At 37.6% G+C, this 17,495-nt stretch overlaps 1 protein-coding gene across 1 annotated transcript in view; it reads left to right on the top strand.

Moving 5' to 3' along the window:
- Positions 1-17,495, top strand: part of tbc1d32 (TBC1 domain family, member 32) — a 133,904-nt gene that overhangs the window by 6,718 nt on the left and 109,691 nt on the right. The window contains exons 11-17 of the mRNA XM_084737960.1: positions 2,176-2,275; positions 4,354-4,491; positions 7,455-7,544; positions 9,556-9,698; positions 11,309-11,436; positions 12,563-12,764; positions 16,365-16,444. Of these exons, the coding sequence (XP_084594086.1) occupies positions 2,176-2,275; positions 4,354-4,491; positions 7,455-7,544; positions 9,556-9,698; positions 11,309-11,436; positions 12,563-12,764; positions 16,365-16,444 (881 nt within the window). The remainder of the gene's footprint in view (positions 1-2,175; positions 2,276-4,353; positions 4,492-7,454; positions 7,545-9,555; positions 9,699-11,308; positions 11,437-12,562; positions 12,765-16,364; positions 16,445-17,495) is intronic.

Below are 17,495 nucleotides of genomic sequence, written 5' to 3'. Positions count from 1 at the left end.
CTGGTTTCATCCTCTCAAACCTCAGAAAGAAGCTGAGTTTGCTCTTCTTGTTCCTGCCTTTGCTGTACCTAGATGTACAGTGTGTATTCAGGATAAAAACAGGTGCTGGGATGGGTAAGTATTCTCCGAAAGATTTGGCATCTAGCAGTAAACTCGCACTGAAAGCTCTGCCAGTGATATAAAATGATAGACACTTACTGTCTTCTAAGTGGGCGTGGTCGAAAGTGTTGGAAGTGATGATGTCACGTGGATCGTTGAAAGCAGATACAGTTCACCCCAAAATCAAAAATAAATATTTTTCCTCTGGCCTGCAGTGCTGTTTATCCATGTGATTTATCCATGATTGTTTTGAGGTGAGTTGCAGAGTTTTGGAGATGTTGTGTTGGTGATGTTGTGTGCTCTTGCACCAGTATAATGGGACTGAATGACACTTGTGGTGCTGAAAGCGCTGAAAAAAATACATTTGAAAAATTTAACACCAGTGTCTCTTTCCAGAAATCATGACCCGGTTACTCAAGATCAGTGTTGGGCAAGTCAGTCGGGAAGTGTAATAAGTTACTTTTTACTTATTACTCCTTTAAAAATATTATACTATATTACTTTTATATTACTTATTACTTACTATATTACTTTTCTACCTTGTTGGCGGCCTTGTTGCGCTCCAAAGTTGTACAGCTGATCCAGTGAACTGTTAACAACCAGAGAACTTTTGTTGTTATCTGTTGAGACGTTGGCTGTAGTGCAAAGTGTAGTACTAACTTTTTGGCTAGCAGCAGACGTGACCTGTCCTGACCTGCTGCACATACATGTCACCTTAAAATAGCCTATCTTGGATGCAACATAACTCAGTAATATAATTACTGTTTTTGAAGTTGTAATCTCTCACACTATTCATTACAGGAAAAGTAACAATATTATAGCAATATATTACTGAGTAATATATTACTGCCCAACGCTGCTCAAGATAAGACCGCAGTTTCATGCAGGAAATATTTTCTTTCTAGTAGAAAAAAAGTAGTTTCTGTAGATTCAGTGGTAGACAGAAAATAGTTCCTACATGAAACTGCCCATTACAAAGTCTCTGGATTATCTTCAGCAACCAGGTCATGATTTCTGCAAGGAGACATTGCTGTTGAGTTTTTCAGTTGTTTGTTTTGTCTTTTTGAACTTGAATACCATCTAGTTCCATTATATTCAAGAGCTGGCGGGCATCTCTATGGCTGATATCTCCAAAACAATCTCGATGGATAAATAGCGTTACAGGTAAGAGGATTTTGAGGTGAATTGTCCTTTTAATGTTTGCGCCTCATTTTTCCTCTGGTATTTATCTGTTAGCTTAACATGCTAAATATTGTTTTAGAGCATATCTGTGTAGAATATGTTGTCAAATCTTGAACAAAGTTCATTTTCTCCTGATTTATCTGTCTGAAAATGCATTTTTTGTGTCAGATTGTTCTAAACAAATGTGGTTTGAGAAAAATTGGTTCAATATTTACTGCACTGACTATCTGGCAAAAGAATATGTGCTCCTGCTCACTTGTCTCATCGGAGTAAATAGACTAGAAATGACTCTAAAGTGCGAAGTCTCCTCCTTTCTACCATATTCTGCCAGTAAATCCTCGTTAACCTTACACACTGGACCTTTAACTGATGCCTTTGTTGAAATTCTTATTTGAGCCCATGTATTTGTGGGATACGTGTAATTCACATAGCCAGACGGTTTCAGGTCAGCGTTGGAGTCTTTGAGACAAAGAGGCACAAGAGTTCAGTGTCGCTTTGACATTTAAGAATTGATTGTTTAATCCTAACCTCCCTCCCCACTCTCACTCTGACTTCAGAGAGGATTAGTGTGGACTCAACTGTAAAACTTTCTCTAAAGTAAATGTCAATAACTCTTCCAAAACAGTGTAAGCCTAAACTGCTCTTGCATTGCAGAGCATTAGAATTCCACAGGGTGCTCGGATTTAGATTAAAACGAATGGTTCTAGTCTTGAAACTCTTGATTAAGAGGTTCGATAAGAGGAGGCCGCATTGACATTCTGATGAATTCCTCAGTAAGCCTGTTGTTTTTAGCCTGTTGTCACAAGAGATTAGTAGCTGTTAATTCATTCAGCCAATCAGGTGTCTGCTGCAGCTACAGTAACATTAATTATTTCAATCTTTTCATTCTTTCAGATCGTAGCAGCCCTTCAGCAGTGTATGCACTACAGTGAATCCTGTGAACGTTTCACAAATGAGACGCCTAATCGCGGGTCAGTGGAGCAGCAGAACACTGGTAAGCAAAACAGTCCATAAAGTCATGATTTCCTCATCAGGTTTATGTACTCTCTCAGGCATATCTGAATACCAGTCTTCACCCTGTGTGGTAAACATCAGCACATTCGCAGTAACACTGATTTAATGTATCCTGCAACACAAACCAAAAAAATAGTGCACTCTGTCTGAACCACTGCGAAAGCCTAATGAGAAAGTAATGCTTCATTTGAAGCCTGTGGGTGTTAAATGTATTTGCACCTAGACTTTGAAGTCATCATTTATTCAGTTTCCTTAATGTGCACATGCTGTTCCTGTTGTCATTAAAACATGCAGAGAAAAACAGTTGAAAGAAGAAATGAGAGCGAAAAAAAACATTAAACAGACTTTTGAGAGTAATGGGGAAAAAGGAATGATAGAAGGATGAAAAATGAACACTCGGTGAAAGACGTGACTTCAATAACGACTAAGCTGAAGCTAAAGCAAAGAAGACAGAGGTGTGTGTACAAGTTTAAGAAAAAAAAAATACATCTGAAAGTCACTATAACCAAAAATTATTCTAATGAAATGTAAGGTACAGTGTGTCACACTAATAATAACACAAATATTGTTTGAAAAAGTTCATGCTCCTGATTTTGATTTCATAAGTTTAAAGAACTGAACTTCAATTTAATATCTTTTTGATAACGTTTTTACATTTTCTGAGTTTCTTTTTAAAACAGGAATGAAGGAGAAAAGTATCACATGATTGATAAATTCCTTAGAGTTAGTAGTAGTAGTTACTGTAGTAGTAGTAAGTAGTTACTGTGTCTGAATAATCCAATGTGGGGGGAGGGATTGAGAATGACTGGACACGAAAATAAAATATGAATTTATACTTTCACTCGTTCAACATGTGCAGTGCAAACAAAGAAGATTTATGGTTTTGTTCTGTACATTGAGTACATTTGATGAAGAAGAGCCTGATATGTAATTAAATATATTGGAAAAAATCCAGGAAGTGGGCCTCTGAGTTGAGAATATTTTGTCACACTACTTTGCCCAAGGTCAAGAATGAACTGCCCTGCTTGAGGAAAAATAACTGCCTCACTTCAGTCCTTTGAGGAATGGAAGTGATAAATCATAAGAAAAGAAGAACCTAAGATATGTGCCTTAAATTGAGTTTAAGGTACAACAACTCTGAAATATCCAAGATAATTACCTTGCCATTATTAAATTTACAATCTTGCAACAAAAAGCACAAGACTATTGCTATGACTACTGATCCCCAGAGTCATGTGGTGCCAGTTTTTGCTTGTTTCACAAAATTTAGACTGCATTTCCAGTTAATCCCTCTACTGTCTCCCAGAGATCGCTTGTTTGCAGTATTTAATCTAAATTTGCAGAATTAATATTACAAGTTCAGTGGATTTCTGCTGCTCATCCTGTTGCACATTTAATTGTGAAAATTCAATAAATGAGAGTGAATACAGTGGGAGACGGAGCGTAAAGGAGCGTCGGTGTCAGTGTGTTATCTCCTGTAAGCCAGCTGGCCGGCTCGTCGAGACCGAACATTTTGACCTTGTCTCGGATGAGTGGAGATACGCCGACTCCCCCGTCACTGATACACTCTTCACAAAAGAAGAGTTTTCACAAGCTGCGCTTCTTTTCGATTTTCTGCACCCCAGAGGCGCTGCAAGGTTGCCACAGACCTTTTTCTCCAGTTTGTCAATCTCGTTCTATTACAGAAGCTTTAGATATGAAATGTCTTTAAACTGTCCTTCCACCACAGTGTCACAACAAGGGAGTTTGTCATGGTTTTATGTAGAGCCAGACTGATATATTTGTTGGCACATATTGGCCTGTCACAGCTATATCAGTCTATAATGAGTATCAGTGTATATGTTTGATTGTTGATTGTTTTTATTTTTATATTTTTAGTTGTATAAGCAGCATTTTGACCAAGATATCAATATTGGAATATTTTTATTCCCTAATATCAGCATCAGCATTAGTCCCAAAGATCCACTTTCAGTTTTGCCGTCTCGTGTAAACTGGAAATGTGATCACAGCAAAAGTCTAGACAAATCAAGTTTAGAATTTTTATTTTCTCTGTCACAGGTTCAGGCCAGAGGAGTGTTTATACAGGAAAAGAGCTTGAATATACCTTCTTTGCCCACTCGCTGTGTGTCCTTGGGAAAGTCCTCATCTACACCAATGGGAGAAAGCTCTTTCCCATCAAAGTGAGGAAGCGAAAAGGTACAATGCTCGACTGTTTTGTAAACTGTCTTAAACCTCTTTCAGCAGCAGATGAGGTGTACTATTTAATTTCTTACACAGTTGTTTTACTAAAAGCAGCATTAAGATTGACGAATTCAAAGGAATAGTTCAACTTTTTGGGAAATATGCTTACTTGCCTTCTGGCGAGGTTGATGATGAGAAAACGGATGCAACTCTCATGTTTGCTCATTAAATACAAAGCTACATTCTGCAGTAACGTTGCAAAAACTTGAGAAAAATTGGGAAAGCTGTTTAATCTGTACAAAAGCTGAATCGTAAAAATGACAGTTTGCTGTTTTACAGGGATTATGTGCTGGACTATTTCTTGGCGAGGAGCAGTAACTTCCCTCCATTTCCACTGATTGCTTGGCAACTTGTCCTGGCAAAGAAATAATTCAGCACATAACGTCCTTTAAAACGCTGAGTTGTTTGAATGTTTTACATGTAACTTGTTGTACAGATTTAAAGGGATAGTTCAGATTCTTTGAAGTGTGGTTGTTTGAGGTATTTAAGCAATACACTGCTGTGGACAGGGTCAGAAACAACAAGTATTTTAGCCAGCTGAAAAAATCAGTATCTGTTTAAATGTGCACTGTATTTAAAATATTTTCACCACCAGCCTTTTCTGACGGGAAACTGCTGTTATACAAGCCAAATATCACTTGCTCTCACTCAACCAAACTCCTTTTGCAAGAACAGTAATTTTACCTCACATAATACAGGAGTTACTGATCCACCGCTGCCTCGATCAGTTAGTTTGTTTGTTATTGTGTAGCTTCGGTCACAAGGAGTCACACAATGACAATGACAATATTTCAGGTAACATTACAGATTTTGCCAAAGCAGAATGGTTTGTTTGTTGAGAGTGATATTTTGCAAGTTAGAGCAGTGATAATATTCTAACTGTAGCGTACACTTAAAACTGATTTTTTTTAGGTGGCTAAAATATATTTCGCTGCTGACATGAGAGTGTTACTGAACTCCTCATCTAACTCAGTGCCAGAAAGCGATTACACATAATTCTCAGAATGTCAGACTCTTCCTTTAATGTCTAAACCCTGTAATGACCTGAATGTTGTTTTTCACTGGCAGCTGCAGCACTCTAAGGAATTTGGTGATGGTTTATATGACTTTGAGTTAAAGGGAAAACTGATTGTAGTTTATTGCCCTGTGCAGACAGTCATATCTCCCCGAGTGACTTTAAAACAAAATAATCTTTACAGCAGATAATCTCATGAAGGAATGTGTCTGATCAGCTTACACATGGTACCACTCCTCTCAGGTATCCCTCCACCCTGCCTTAATTACTAATAAAGTTATGTAACGTCATTAATACGTAGCTAAACCATTAAAACAGACTCATTGTCTGCTGTCACAGCTCTAAACGCTGTTTTTTATTAACCGTTAGTCACTCTTCCTTCAAGTAAGTCTGCAGGCAAATCATTGACATTACAGTGGTTTATGCTGATCATAATGCTCAGTCTCTGGGTGGAGGCCTGTCGATCGATTACTCTCTCCACTCCCTGAGGTTGGTACCAAGATCAGCTTCTCACCCATATGTGTCATAATATGCGTCAGCTCCCAAACAAGTTTCCGTTGTTTATTTTTTTGGTTTTTTTTCAACATATCTCATAAATTTAGAAAAAAAACATGCTGAAGTGTCTTTTTTTACATGAAAAAAATCTCATAAGTTCAGAAAAACCAACCCAAACCAAAGCCAGTTTTTCACTATTTTATTTGATTAACTTATTCTTACATCTCAGGCCTTATTTCCACAGTGACAATTGATTTTAGTGATATTTTGGCACTTTCCTGTCACTGAGTCATAAACACATACACAGCCAGCTAGAAGAAATTGTAACAGTATTTAATATTTACATTATATGATGTGGAGCTTAACAGTTACCATTGTATTTTCACTTTTCTGATTCGTTGTCTACCCGATGATTGACGTGGTGTTATTCAAACATATGTAACTGGTCAATAAAGTCATGCATTTTAATTTGACATTTTTATTTATGTGAATTCTTGAGTAAATTTAGATGTGTCCAGTTGAGTCCTGACTGGTTGAGAATGGCTGATTATCAAAATAAAGATGCTCCTAACAGTTTCCTCAATCCTAAAGAAATTACCTCAAATAGTTTTGTCCAACAAATAGTTGAAAACCCAAACGTATTCAATTGACAATGATATGAAACTTAGACATCTTTGCATTTGAGAATAGAGCTGCAACTAAAAATTATTGTCATTTTTGAGAAATCTGACAATTATTTACCAGAGCAAATGATAAATTGTGTGGTCCATCCCTGTTTCTCAAAGTCAAATGTAAAGTCTTTAAATGTATTAGTTAGTCCAAACCCAAATACATTCAGTTTAATGTAATGTTAAACAGGGAAAAGAGGAAAATTTACATATTTGAGACATTTTTGCATGAAAAATTAGTTTCCTGTTGTTCTACTTAGTCGATTAATCATTGCAGTTCTATTTGAGAACCGACAGATGTAGGATAATTTCCCTTGATAAATTAATTGTTGTCAAATAATTTTACATTAACTGACAAATTGGTTAACTGACTAATTGTTTCAGCTGTAATATGAAAGGGAAGTTTATATTATGGAATATTTTATGTAAATGAAGTCCCTTTTAGACGTGATGAAATGTTAGAAACTCCAAACACTGTATGTGTGATTTGTTGAAGTACAAACATGATTTGATGCATCTATCCTGGTTTCAGGCAATTTTAAAACACAACAGATGCTAAAACTCATCTCAGATATAATTTTTGGTGCAAACTGTGAACCAGGATGATCCTCATCTTACAGGTCTTCAAACCTTCACACCTAGACTCAGTCCAATTTTCCTCTCAGCTGTAGTTACTATTTTTCACTGTCCCTGTCTAGACACCGAGACTGATTTATTAATTTATCGTGTGTGTGTTTCAGATCCAGTCAGCCTGACAGACCTGGTTGTCATCCTGATAAACATCATGTACCAACACCCCAAACCTCCGCACAGTGACACCTCACACACAGGTGAGGCCCCTGCACACTCACACGTGGATATAAACTGCCTCAATGAGTTTCGGCTCCCTCCCTGGTTTCTGGAATCGGGGACAGAGGGAACATAGTGACCCTCCCTATGAGGCATGACAGCATTGCTCAGACCATATCTTTTATCTCTTAACCTTGTACTGAGTCATGCAGTACTCCGGTTGTCTCCTGGAAGACCTTGCTTTATTGCACCATTCATTCTCATGAATTACACCGCAGCAGCTTCCCTGCCAGTGATCAATAGTGTCCCCTGCCTTGACTTTGTCAGAGACTCATCTCGTTTGGCTGCTGCAGGGAGTCATGTGGAGCCAGTCAGAGATTTATATTAATATTTTACCCACTGCCTGATGAAGATCAGTCGACCACTCGTGAGAGTACATATATTCTGATGATGCTGCAGAATGTGATGTCAGGGGTAGATGCAGAGTTAATGTGTGTGTGAAGGAGTTTGTATTGTCCTGAAGATTTTGGCATTATTCAAATAAAGATACAATTATGTCACCAAAAAGAAAGACATTCCCAATTTTCTAATACATCTTTCTTATTTTGTTCAAAGAGTAACTTAAATTATTAATTTCTTGTCGGTTTAATGTTTTGTACACTACTGACTTGTGACTGTGCAAAGTTTGTTACTAGAGAGGTGTTTTCACATTCCTCTACTGAAGGTGGTTTCTGTGATTCAAATGTACCGTGAACAAGCTAGATTTGATGCATAACAAATTCAAAAGCCAGTCGCTGTCTAATATGCTTTGTGCGGGTAAAGAAACTTTAAAACCTCCAGTGCAGAGGAATAGCAATAGCTGTGTCTGTTATTGCCAGTTACATGCTAACAAAAAAACATAAGGAAACAATAGATGCTACCTACACTTACCATTCTGACACGTGTGCACAACAGACACCTCTAGAGAGCGACCAGTACTGCAGTGACCCCTCAAATCAAACCCTTGTGACAAAGATATGTAATGCACACAGCTTGATAATATGCTTTATTGTCTAAAATGACATCAGGTCACTGATACAGTAAACTTTCACCACTATTTTTAATAATTCTAAGTAACAATAAATATAAGAAAAATCAAAAGTAGGAAAAAATCTTTAGCCTCCTCATCTAAGTCTGAGTCTGGGTCTGACTTAGGCTCAAACATACTGTATATGGCTGAATGTCTACGAGGTTTTCTCTTATGCTATCGTTAGTCATCTTAATGTGGACTACTCTTTCACAGGTCACTCTAATGCAAGCAGTGGTGGTGGGCTGGCCGCAGTGTCTCAATAGTGTGACAATAATGTGTTACTTTTTATGTGAGAAAACCATGTTAAACAAAATAATAATCATAGAACATACTTGGAGATATATATTTTTGTGTAATTTGACCTAAAACAATGTATTAGGTGTCATGTAAGATCAATGTAAGATGTAAGATCTTAAAAGTAATAGTTCCCCAATGGAGCAGAAGTATAAACTAGAGCAAAATTAAAATGCTTGAGCAAAGACCTTCAAAATCATTCTTAAGTACAGTTCTTGAGTAAATGTGCAGTTACTTTCCTGCATTGGAGTGTGAAGTATTCTCTGTAATTGCATCTTGTTGAAGATTGGTTTCAAGATCACCTTTACAGTCCTCATAGATGCCTGTATGACCCTTTGTCCTGGGTGATGAGATCGATACTGGTGTGCATAAAAGCAAAAATTAATCGATTCAGGTTTAAACGCACGATGTGTAAATGTGTCCAATCTACAACACTTACTTTATGAAAATGGAAATATGCAGATCCAGGAAGGAAACCCCAGAAGCATCCAGCAGCTTCAGTAGGAGCATCTTGACAAAATTTGATCCTCAAGTTATCATTTAATGGGGTACAAACAGGACAGTGTGTTCGGTGTCAGTTTTAAAGGATATGAATATTATAAAATGACATACATGCTTCATCAGTCTGAACACAAAACACATACTAATTCATTTGGAATAACATTATAATTTATCGTTTGTGTGCTCAGACTCCCTGTCTCCCAGCGGTCTGGCGATGGAGGTGCTGTGGACGCTGTGTGAGAGGACAGAGTGTGCTGCAGATTGTCTCTACCAGACCCCTGTCATAGAGACACTGCTGGCTCCTGTTATAGCTCTGCTCAACGGAAAACAGGTCAGACATGCTTTCACATGCACACACACACATTTGTTTTAATACAGTTGTGAGTAGAATGGACCATAGTTTGCAGATACATACCACAAACGTGAATGGTTGCATAGTGAAAGTTTGAAATTGAGAGTTTCTAGCAAAGGTTGTAGTTTTTGTTTCAACACTGGAGTGTGCACATATTAAGCAGGGGTCCTATACTAGGACATTTTGAGCATGAAACACTTTATTGCCTGCATTCTGGTGATTTTTATACACCATTTTTTCGTGAGAAGGTCTTTATTTATGTAAAGGAGAACACAAAATTCAGGTGCCAGGTGACATTTCAAAATATAATGGAATGCAATTCTGTAATGCACTCAGGCAAGCAGTTTGTCAAAATAAAAGTCCTCTGCTACTTTCATTTCTTTATCTTTTTACATGGCATAAATATTAAGGAGAACCTGTCCCCTCCATCCCCACTGAAATCTACACCTATGATTTCTTGTGTCAATAAGTAGGTAAACTATATAATCTTGCCTTATACAAATTTTTGAATACTATTCATTTTTCCCAATTCACCAGAAGAATAACAAAGAGACCCCCTATGTTAAGAGTAACAAAAAGTCCATTCATATATTTTAATGACAAAACTAGACTGTCATGTTGCAGTAGACCCTTTCTATCATTATTAACCGAAGAAATTCATGAGTGGGAATATCAGTATAGAACCTTCTATTGATCTAAATTCTTTTTCAGGTACTTATACAACCTCCTGAAATTAAAATTTTGGGGAAGACAAATAAAGTTTTACTTCTGGTTTCTTCCCCTAATTACACAAACACTGTCAACACACTACACTCACTATGGCTGCTTCCCCCTTTAGCTGTTGAGTAAAACATATCACTACCAGTGCACCAGTGCTGAATTATTGCCAAAGCCACCAAATATGAAAGTAGAAAAAAAATGTTGCACACTCTGGCTCCATATGATTGACAATCAGTGCTTGCTGATCTTCAAGCAGGCTCTAGGGCTGAAACATCATCAGAATAAAAGAGAAATGCATATAAAGCCAGATTGTGCAACTTACCATAACCATAACAACTCACCATAACCCCTGGTGTGAGTTAATTTTCTAAATTACAGACACCAGATTTCACAACTCCGGTATATTGCAAAATACAGAGCGATTTAGGCTATGTGTCAGTGCTAAGCTTAATTGGCACAGTGAGAACTTGTTTGGGACATTTTTGAATGTAACAGACATTCATTTTTATGTAAAAGTCTAATTTAAATGCCATTATTATTATTTAAAGCCACAGATTTATCCTCATCTCAACCTTTACCCCAAAACAAGTTTTTAATCTTGATTTTTGCACCACATCTGAATCCTGAAGTGTTTGTTAGGACACAAAAGAGAGACTGTTAATTTGTCACAGCAGGGCAGTTTTTGTCAAAGGTCAGCCTTTCAAAAACAGTTTGAAATGATGAAACTACAATAGCTTTTTCTTAGTTCCATTATTGTCAAAGTTAATGATGTTATTTCAGTATTGAATATCTATTCAGCCCTGCTGGGATTCTGCTTGTTTCTGAATCAGCTGGGTAATTTTTTTCTGTTTATTCTCTACGGTTTGCAGGCTGAATTAAAATCTCCTGCAGCCGCACTGACTCTCATCGCTGATGTTCTGGCTCGCATCGCAAACACCGACAGAGGATTAGCTCTCTTTTTATATGAGAAGAATCTGGTTGTAGCCCACAGTGAGAGGTGAGACAGCGTGATTGAATTATGATTAAACACACAGTGTCATTTTGTATCTTTCATGGTGATGAATAAATTACTTTTTTTTTCTGACTTCAATACAAAGTTAAGTTTGCATAACAAATCCTCGTGGCTCTGCACAGAGAGCAGATTAGACCCGAGGATGTTGCTGGTTTGTCAGTCACTGTGATTATATTTTTTATCTACTGAAACTCCAAAAAAGTATGTTTTATTAAAGATACTCAGGGTCACTCAGAGGCCTCGAGTTAGTTTTTTATTCTGTTCTGATTGGCTGACCCTGACTGGTCTGTGCAACCTTTAACTGCAGTCTGTTGTTGTAACTCAGCAATAATGCATTCACTAAGGTTGACACCACCGTCGAGTCCAAGTATTTATTTTGAGAAATGTGCTCTCATCTGTCCATTAATTCTTGCTTGTACCTCCTCTTTGAAATATGTTGTACAAATGAGCCAATACAAGTACAACTTATTGCTACAAAGAGATGCACTAGAGCGTGTTTGACATTTAGAAAACAAAGTTAAAACACAGAAAGGAAGTGTTTTTCCACCTGGGCCTTATTTTCCCTTTTTTTGTGTGTGTCTAAAGCCTTTTTCCTCATATGAACGCTGAGAATCAGTTCGGGACATCACCCGAATTTACCTTTTCACACATGTAACTTTCACACAACAGGAGATTTTCTGCGTCAGATTTGTTCTCACGTGTTAGAAACAGTGCGGCTAAGGCAAGGGAAAGCACCTGCAGAGTGTGAAGAAGGAGGAGGACTCCTTTGTGATGATGACTGTTTTTGCATGTATCTTGACGGTGTGCAGTTGCCCTTAGGGATTATGTTACAGCCTGTTTTGCAGACCAGTTGTTGTGCCCTTTAGTCACTTAGACACAAAAACACGGGAAAATATGATCCAGGTTCAAAAATACAGAAGTTACCCTTTAAAGCCTGCCACAACTCCCTCAACATAGACATGGAAGTCACAGATTTAGATCAGGATCGTCTCCAGTCACCTTCTGTGTACTTTCCATTACTTCTCATATTACACACTTGAAAATCCGTCTGTTATTTATCTCTTGTCAGCATAGTTCTCTCTGCTTCCTCTGTTTTCCTTCTCCTCTGCAGAACCTTTGCTGCTCATGTCATCGTTCAGTTCACCCTCAGGCTGCTGGAGAAGGAGCTGTCATCACTAAGTGAATCCGACGTGTCCCACACATTATGCGGAGCCTTTATCTTTGTCTGTAGGCAGATTTACAACACCTGTGAGGGTTTGCAAGTCCTCCGACCCTACGGCTTGCACAAGGCTGTAGCTGCAGCCTGGAAAAAGGTACCTGCACTTAATTTATCAATATAACAGGGCACTGGTTCCCAATATCAAGGTCCCAACCCACAGTATGGGCTGTCAGAGCTTCACAGGGGGTTGCAAGGGCTTCTTGATTTCAAGATGTGTAAGAAAACTCTTTTTTAAAAAAGATAAACAGTATACCAAATTTCATTCTTTTCTGTGGAGAAATTATTTTTAAAGTTTATTTTATTGTGTAAGCCATAAATATCTCACAGGCAAGGGGCAAGATGAAGACCTAAACACAAGCTGTAATCACAGACTTCACTGAATTTGTCAAAATTTTAAGTTTGTATAATTGTTGAAAATTAAAAATGCATAATACAGACATTGACTTATATAAGTAGGTTCTAAAAATACTTAAAAAGTCAACTTTGATGCAGTATTCACACAAAATAGTCAGCTCAAAATCCATCCAAATCACTAATTTATCTAACGTCTTGCAGTTATTGCTTTCACTATTTGGGTTAATTGTTCAGTTGATCAGTTGTTCTGCACTGATAGTGTTATGCATTAAAAATAATATGAAGTATCCATGAAATATATAATGTAGTTTGGGGTTGTCACTTTACTCAGTGATAGAAAATGAGTCTCTTAAAGGGTGGAAACCACTGCTTTAGGAGAAGGTTTCTAATAAAAAAATAAATAAAAACCCTGGTTAATATTTGGGAAATAAGTTGTGTTTGTTATGTGAAATGCACCCAAGAATCTGCCTTGCTGACTCAAAACACTGTTTAAGTATTCAATGCAACAAAAACAATAAATATATATAAAAACAAAACTTTTAAACACAATAGAAAACAATTTAGCATTATATTGTTGGTGTTGCTGTATGAAATTGGTTGTTCATTACAGGCAGATATGAGAGAAATGAGCCTTTCTCTTGGAGATAATCCGCCCATGAAAACATTGTAAAAGATGGCAGATAAAGTTTGTGTCTGAATCTTTTTCCTCCAGAATATCTAATGGAGGGGTGTCCATGTCTAATGATCAGTTTCACTGGCTGGAATACTCCTGTCAAGTTTCATTTGCTTGATGAATGCCGTTGTCTCTCTTTATTCACTCACTGCGGCCAGAGCCGCCACTGCTCTGAAAATGGACAGAATTAACTAACCATTGCAATTTGCTTCATTTAATTTTTACAATACTGATTTTTGTCATAATGAAGCATCAAAACCAGAATACCTTTTGTATGTTTTATTTTATTTAGCCTTTATTTAACCAGGTTTGTGCCACTGAAATCAAGGATATTTTTTAAAAAAAGGAGACCTGGTAAAGAGTAGCAGCAACACTGCTGTAAATTAAAGTCAGAAGATAAACATTTGCACACCGACAACCTGCACTCAGTGGATTTCATTATTGCTTTAAAGTTTAAGACTGTTCTGTAGCTTTTTCAATGCGGGGGGTATAGTAATAAAGCCTGAACTGAAAAAGAAAACTGAAAAAAGAAAACTGAAAATAAAAACAGACACAACTGAATGTGCAACCAAAACCAAAAACAACTCCTGCTACAGTGCAGGTACAGAGGAAACGTACAAAAGAAAAGTAGTGAAACTGCTTCAAACAGGTAAGAGACATTGTTAATATCTCACTGGTAGATTTCTGAAGATACAGCAGACAATCCCGTTCACATCTTCACCCTCCTTTCTCATCTAAAAACATCTTTGTAAAAAATTAACCTGTGTGAGACATCTTGGCATCACTCTACAACATTTCCCCTCTCACTTCCTCCTGGCTTCACCCAGTGTGCGTTAAATATTAATAATCATACTGCACGTACTGCACCGTCATGATGTCTCAAATCCAAGTCCACGTCTATGTTCGTAGCGTAACTGCGACGTTGACCTCAGTTCACCCGCCATAAACTGACACCAACACGGCCCCCAAAGTCTGTGGGAGGCTTCGTAAGAAAGCATATGATCTTAATTAGTTCACAAGGGAAAAACACAGTTGCTGGTTAAAGGTTTGATTGACTAGAATGACAGTTTTGACCTTAATGTCAGATGGTGCAAGAAGGTTTATGAACTTCGTAAACTTTTTTGGTTTATACACGGTCCAATTAGAGTAACAGAGATGAATTCAGTCTGTTAGAGTAGATTTCAGTGCTAGGCCATGATAACTAGCTTTTTGCTACTTTTTGTCAGAAGAGTGTCCCAAAAATAATTGCAACTCTGGCACAAACACAGATGAACTGCACCAAGGAGGTAAACACTCAAAGGTTCAGTTCAACCCGACTAAACAAGGCTAGTGTGGATCTGTGCTTAGAAAGATTCCAAGATTGGAATTGGAATCATCTTCTCTCATTAGGCTTAAACCCAAAATGTTCCCACACCAGTGGCCAGTTTCATTAAGATATTTTAGACGAGTCCGGAGTGTTAGACTAGTCTTAATTTTAGATAAGTCTACTGCAAGCTAGACCATTTCACAAAAATCAAGACTAACTGTAAACTAAAAAAATCAGACACCTTACTTCCAGGCTGACTCAGGCTAAAGATCCATGTTACCATGGTAACAAGTCAAGAACTAAACTGCTCTGAGCAACAGATGAAGTTAGACATGACTCTGTTATATCGAAGCCATAGTCAATGTCTATCTTTGTGGAACAGCCCTTAGAGCCATGGAGCAGTGTTTGAAACCATTTGGACTTTTTCTCCCAAACTTTCTTGCAAGAATTATGCCGTTGTAGTCAGGAAAAACAACCATAAAGTGCCTTCCACACCAAGAACTTTCTGTCAGCTACTTGAGTTAGAGCAATTTTTAAAATTATATTTTTATAGCTGTTGTTCTTAGTGTGGACAGCCAGTTAGCCTTGAGTAACATGTTATCCTCACTTCACCTGTCTCACTGTTGGTGTGTGCGTGTGTGTTTGTGCGCGTGCGTGTGTGTGAGACGGAAGCAACATGATTTTAAATGACAGTATAACATGACTCAGTGCCATTTTTTTCTCTCCATTCAAATTTAAGCCATTGTGGAAGAACACTTACATGCTGTGCTCAAGTCTTAAAATGGCAGGAAAAAAACTGCTTATTTTGGCATCATGTTGGTGACATTCTTCTGTAAACAAATACATAGGTAAACACAACAGGCAATATTGTATGATGTATGGACGTGGCCTCGATAATTTCTGCCGACCTCAATATGTCAATAATGGAATTATTGTGCCAGGCCTATTAAGTGCAGTCATTTAGCTTGTTTAAGCTTCACAACCACTAAACCAAACAGTGGGTTCTTTGAGCCTAAACATTCTCTGATTATTGAATTTTGTAAAAACAGGATTATTCCATTAAGATATTGAACCCTTTTAAAGGTAAAATCAGCAGGTATGATCAATTATTGATATTAAGGATTAGAATATTAATATAAGACAAAACATAAAATTGTAGACAATTGTAATTGCAGACAAAGGTCAGGGTTAGAGTTAATTGAATCATGAATAAAGAAAACATCAGGAGCTGCTTTTAAATCCTCCACTGTTCTAGGAGCATGGTGTGAATTATTATGGTCGAAACCTTCAGCTGTGCCCACACACTCATGCACATGTGGTGATTAAAAAAATAATAATACTTTTGCCTCCTTTATTTCTAGACGAGTTCCTTGTCAGAGAGAGTTCCCACCCCGGTACCTGGAGCCACAGCTGGAACATCCACCCAGGAGCTGCAGAACATGTAAGGCCACACACACACAGACAGACCCACACATAAACTTTTTATTTGAATAGTCTCTTGAAATCCCTGGAATAAAAGAAGGGATTAGTCTCATATGTAATGTGGGGATTACAGACCCTCATTTGGGCCATTTAAGGACACAAAATTATGTTTTTCCACCCCTTTGTCCTGCAACTTATATTACAGAATTAATAAAACAGAATATTGCATTTGACTGTTTTTGACTGTAATCTAAAGCCTCCTCCAGTAAGCTTTTTCCCTTGTCAAATATCAGCTCTCAGTTGTACATCACTTTAGATAAAAGCGTCTACTAAATGAAATTGTAAATATGACCATAAACATATCCAATACCTTTTGATATGCAAGACAAGGTATTTGTGATTGCAGACCACACAAACACCAAAACAAATACATATGTAAACATACTGTATGTGCATCGACAACACAGCCGTTGCTGGTGACAGCCGTTATAAACAAATCACCAATATAAAAACAACATCTAGCAATAAAAGCCTTTTGTATCCATCTCAACCACTTACGCAAGATGCATCAGATTTGAAATGTTGACCTAAATTAGTAGGTTCAGAGGCTGTGTGGTCGATGATTGTCAGGAGACCATAAAATCAGGTTGTATTTAGTTGGCACCTCCATTAATCTCCCTCTGACAGCATCATGTGGAACGGCCTCCCATAGCTAAGCGGTGCAGCACATGGGATGCAATACAAAATTTCCAAGGTTATAAATCTTCTCTGTACGGAGGTGTAGCTGCATGCAAATGCCGCAGTACATGAATCCATACAGATATAATTGATTTAAAGGTGCATTATGCAAGATGTTTATAATATCACACCTCTTATCAACCTAAATAACAAAATACTGGTATAATTGTGACAGGTGTCCTCCCATCACTGTGGTACTGTAGGCTGGCTCTGTTTGCCCAGATTAACCTTTGATGTTGTGTATGTTCATGTCTTCATATTGAGGCTGTGTCTTCCGAACTAGATTCCTCAATGCTGTGTGATAAAAAGTGATTGCAAACTGTCAAACTGGT

Source organism: Lutjanus erythropterus, chromosome 15 (genome assembly GCF_056507025.1).
Source record: "Lutjanus erythropterus isolate fLutEry1 chromosome 15, fLutEry1.hap2, whole genome shotgun sequence".
Classification (NCBI taxonomy): Eukaryota; Metazoa; Chordata; class Actinopteri; order Lutjaniformes; family Lutjanidae; genus Lutjanus; species Lutjanus erythropterus.
The sequence above is the reverse complement of the archived record's forward strand: the minus strand, read 5'-3'. Positions and strand labels throughout refer to the sequence as shown.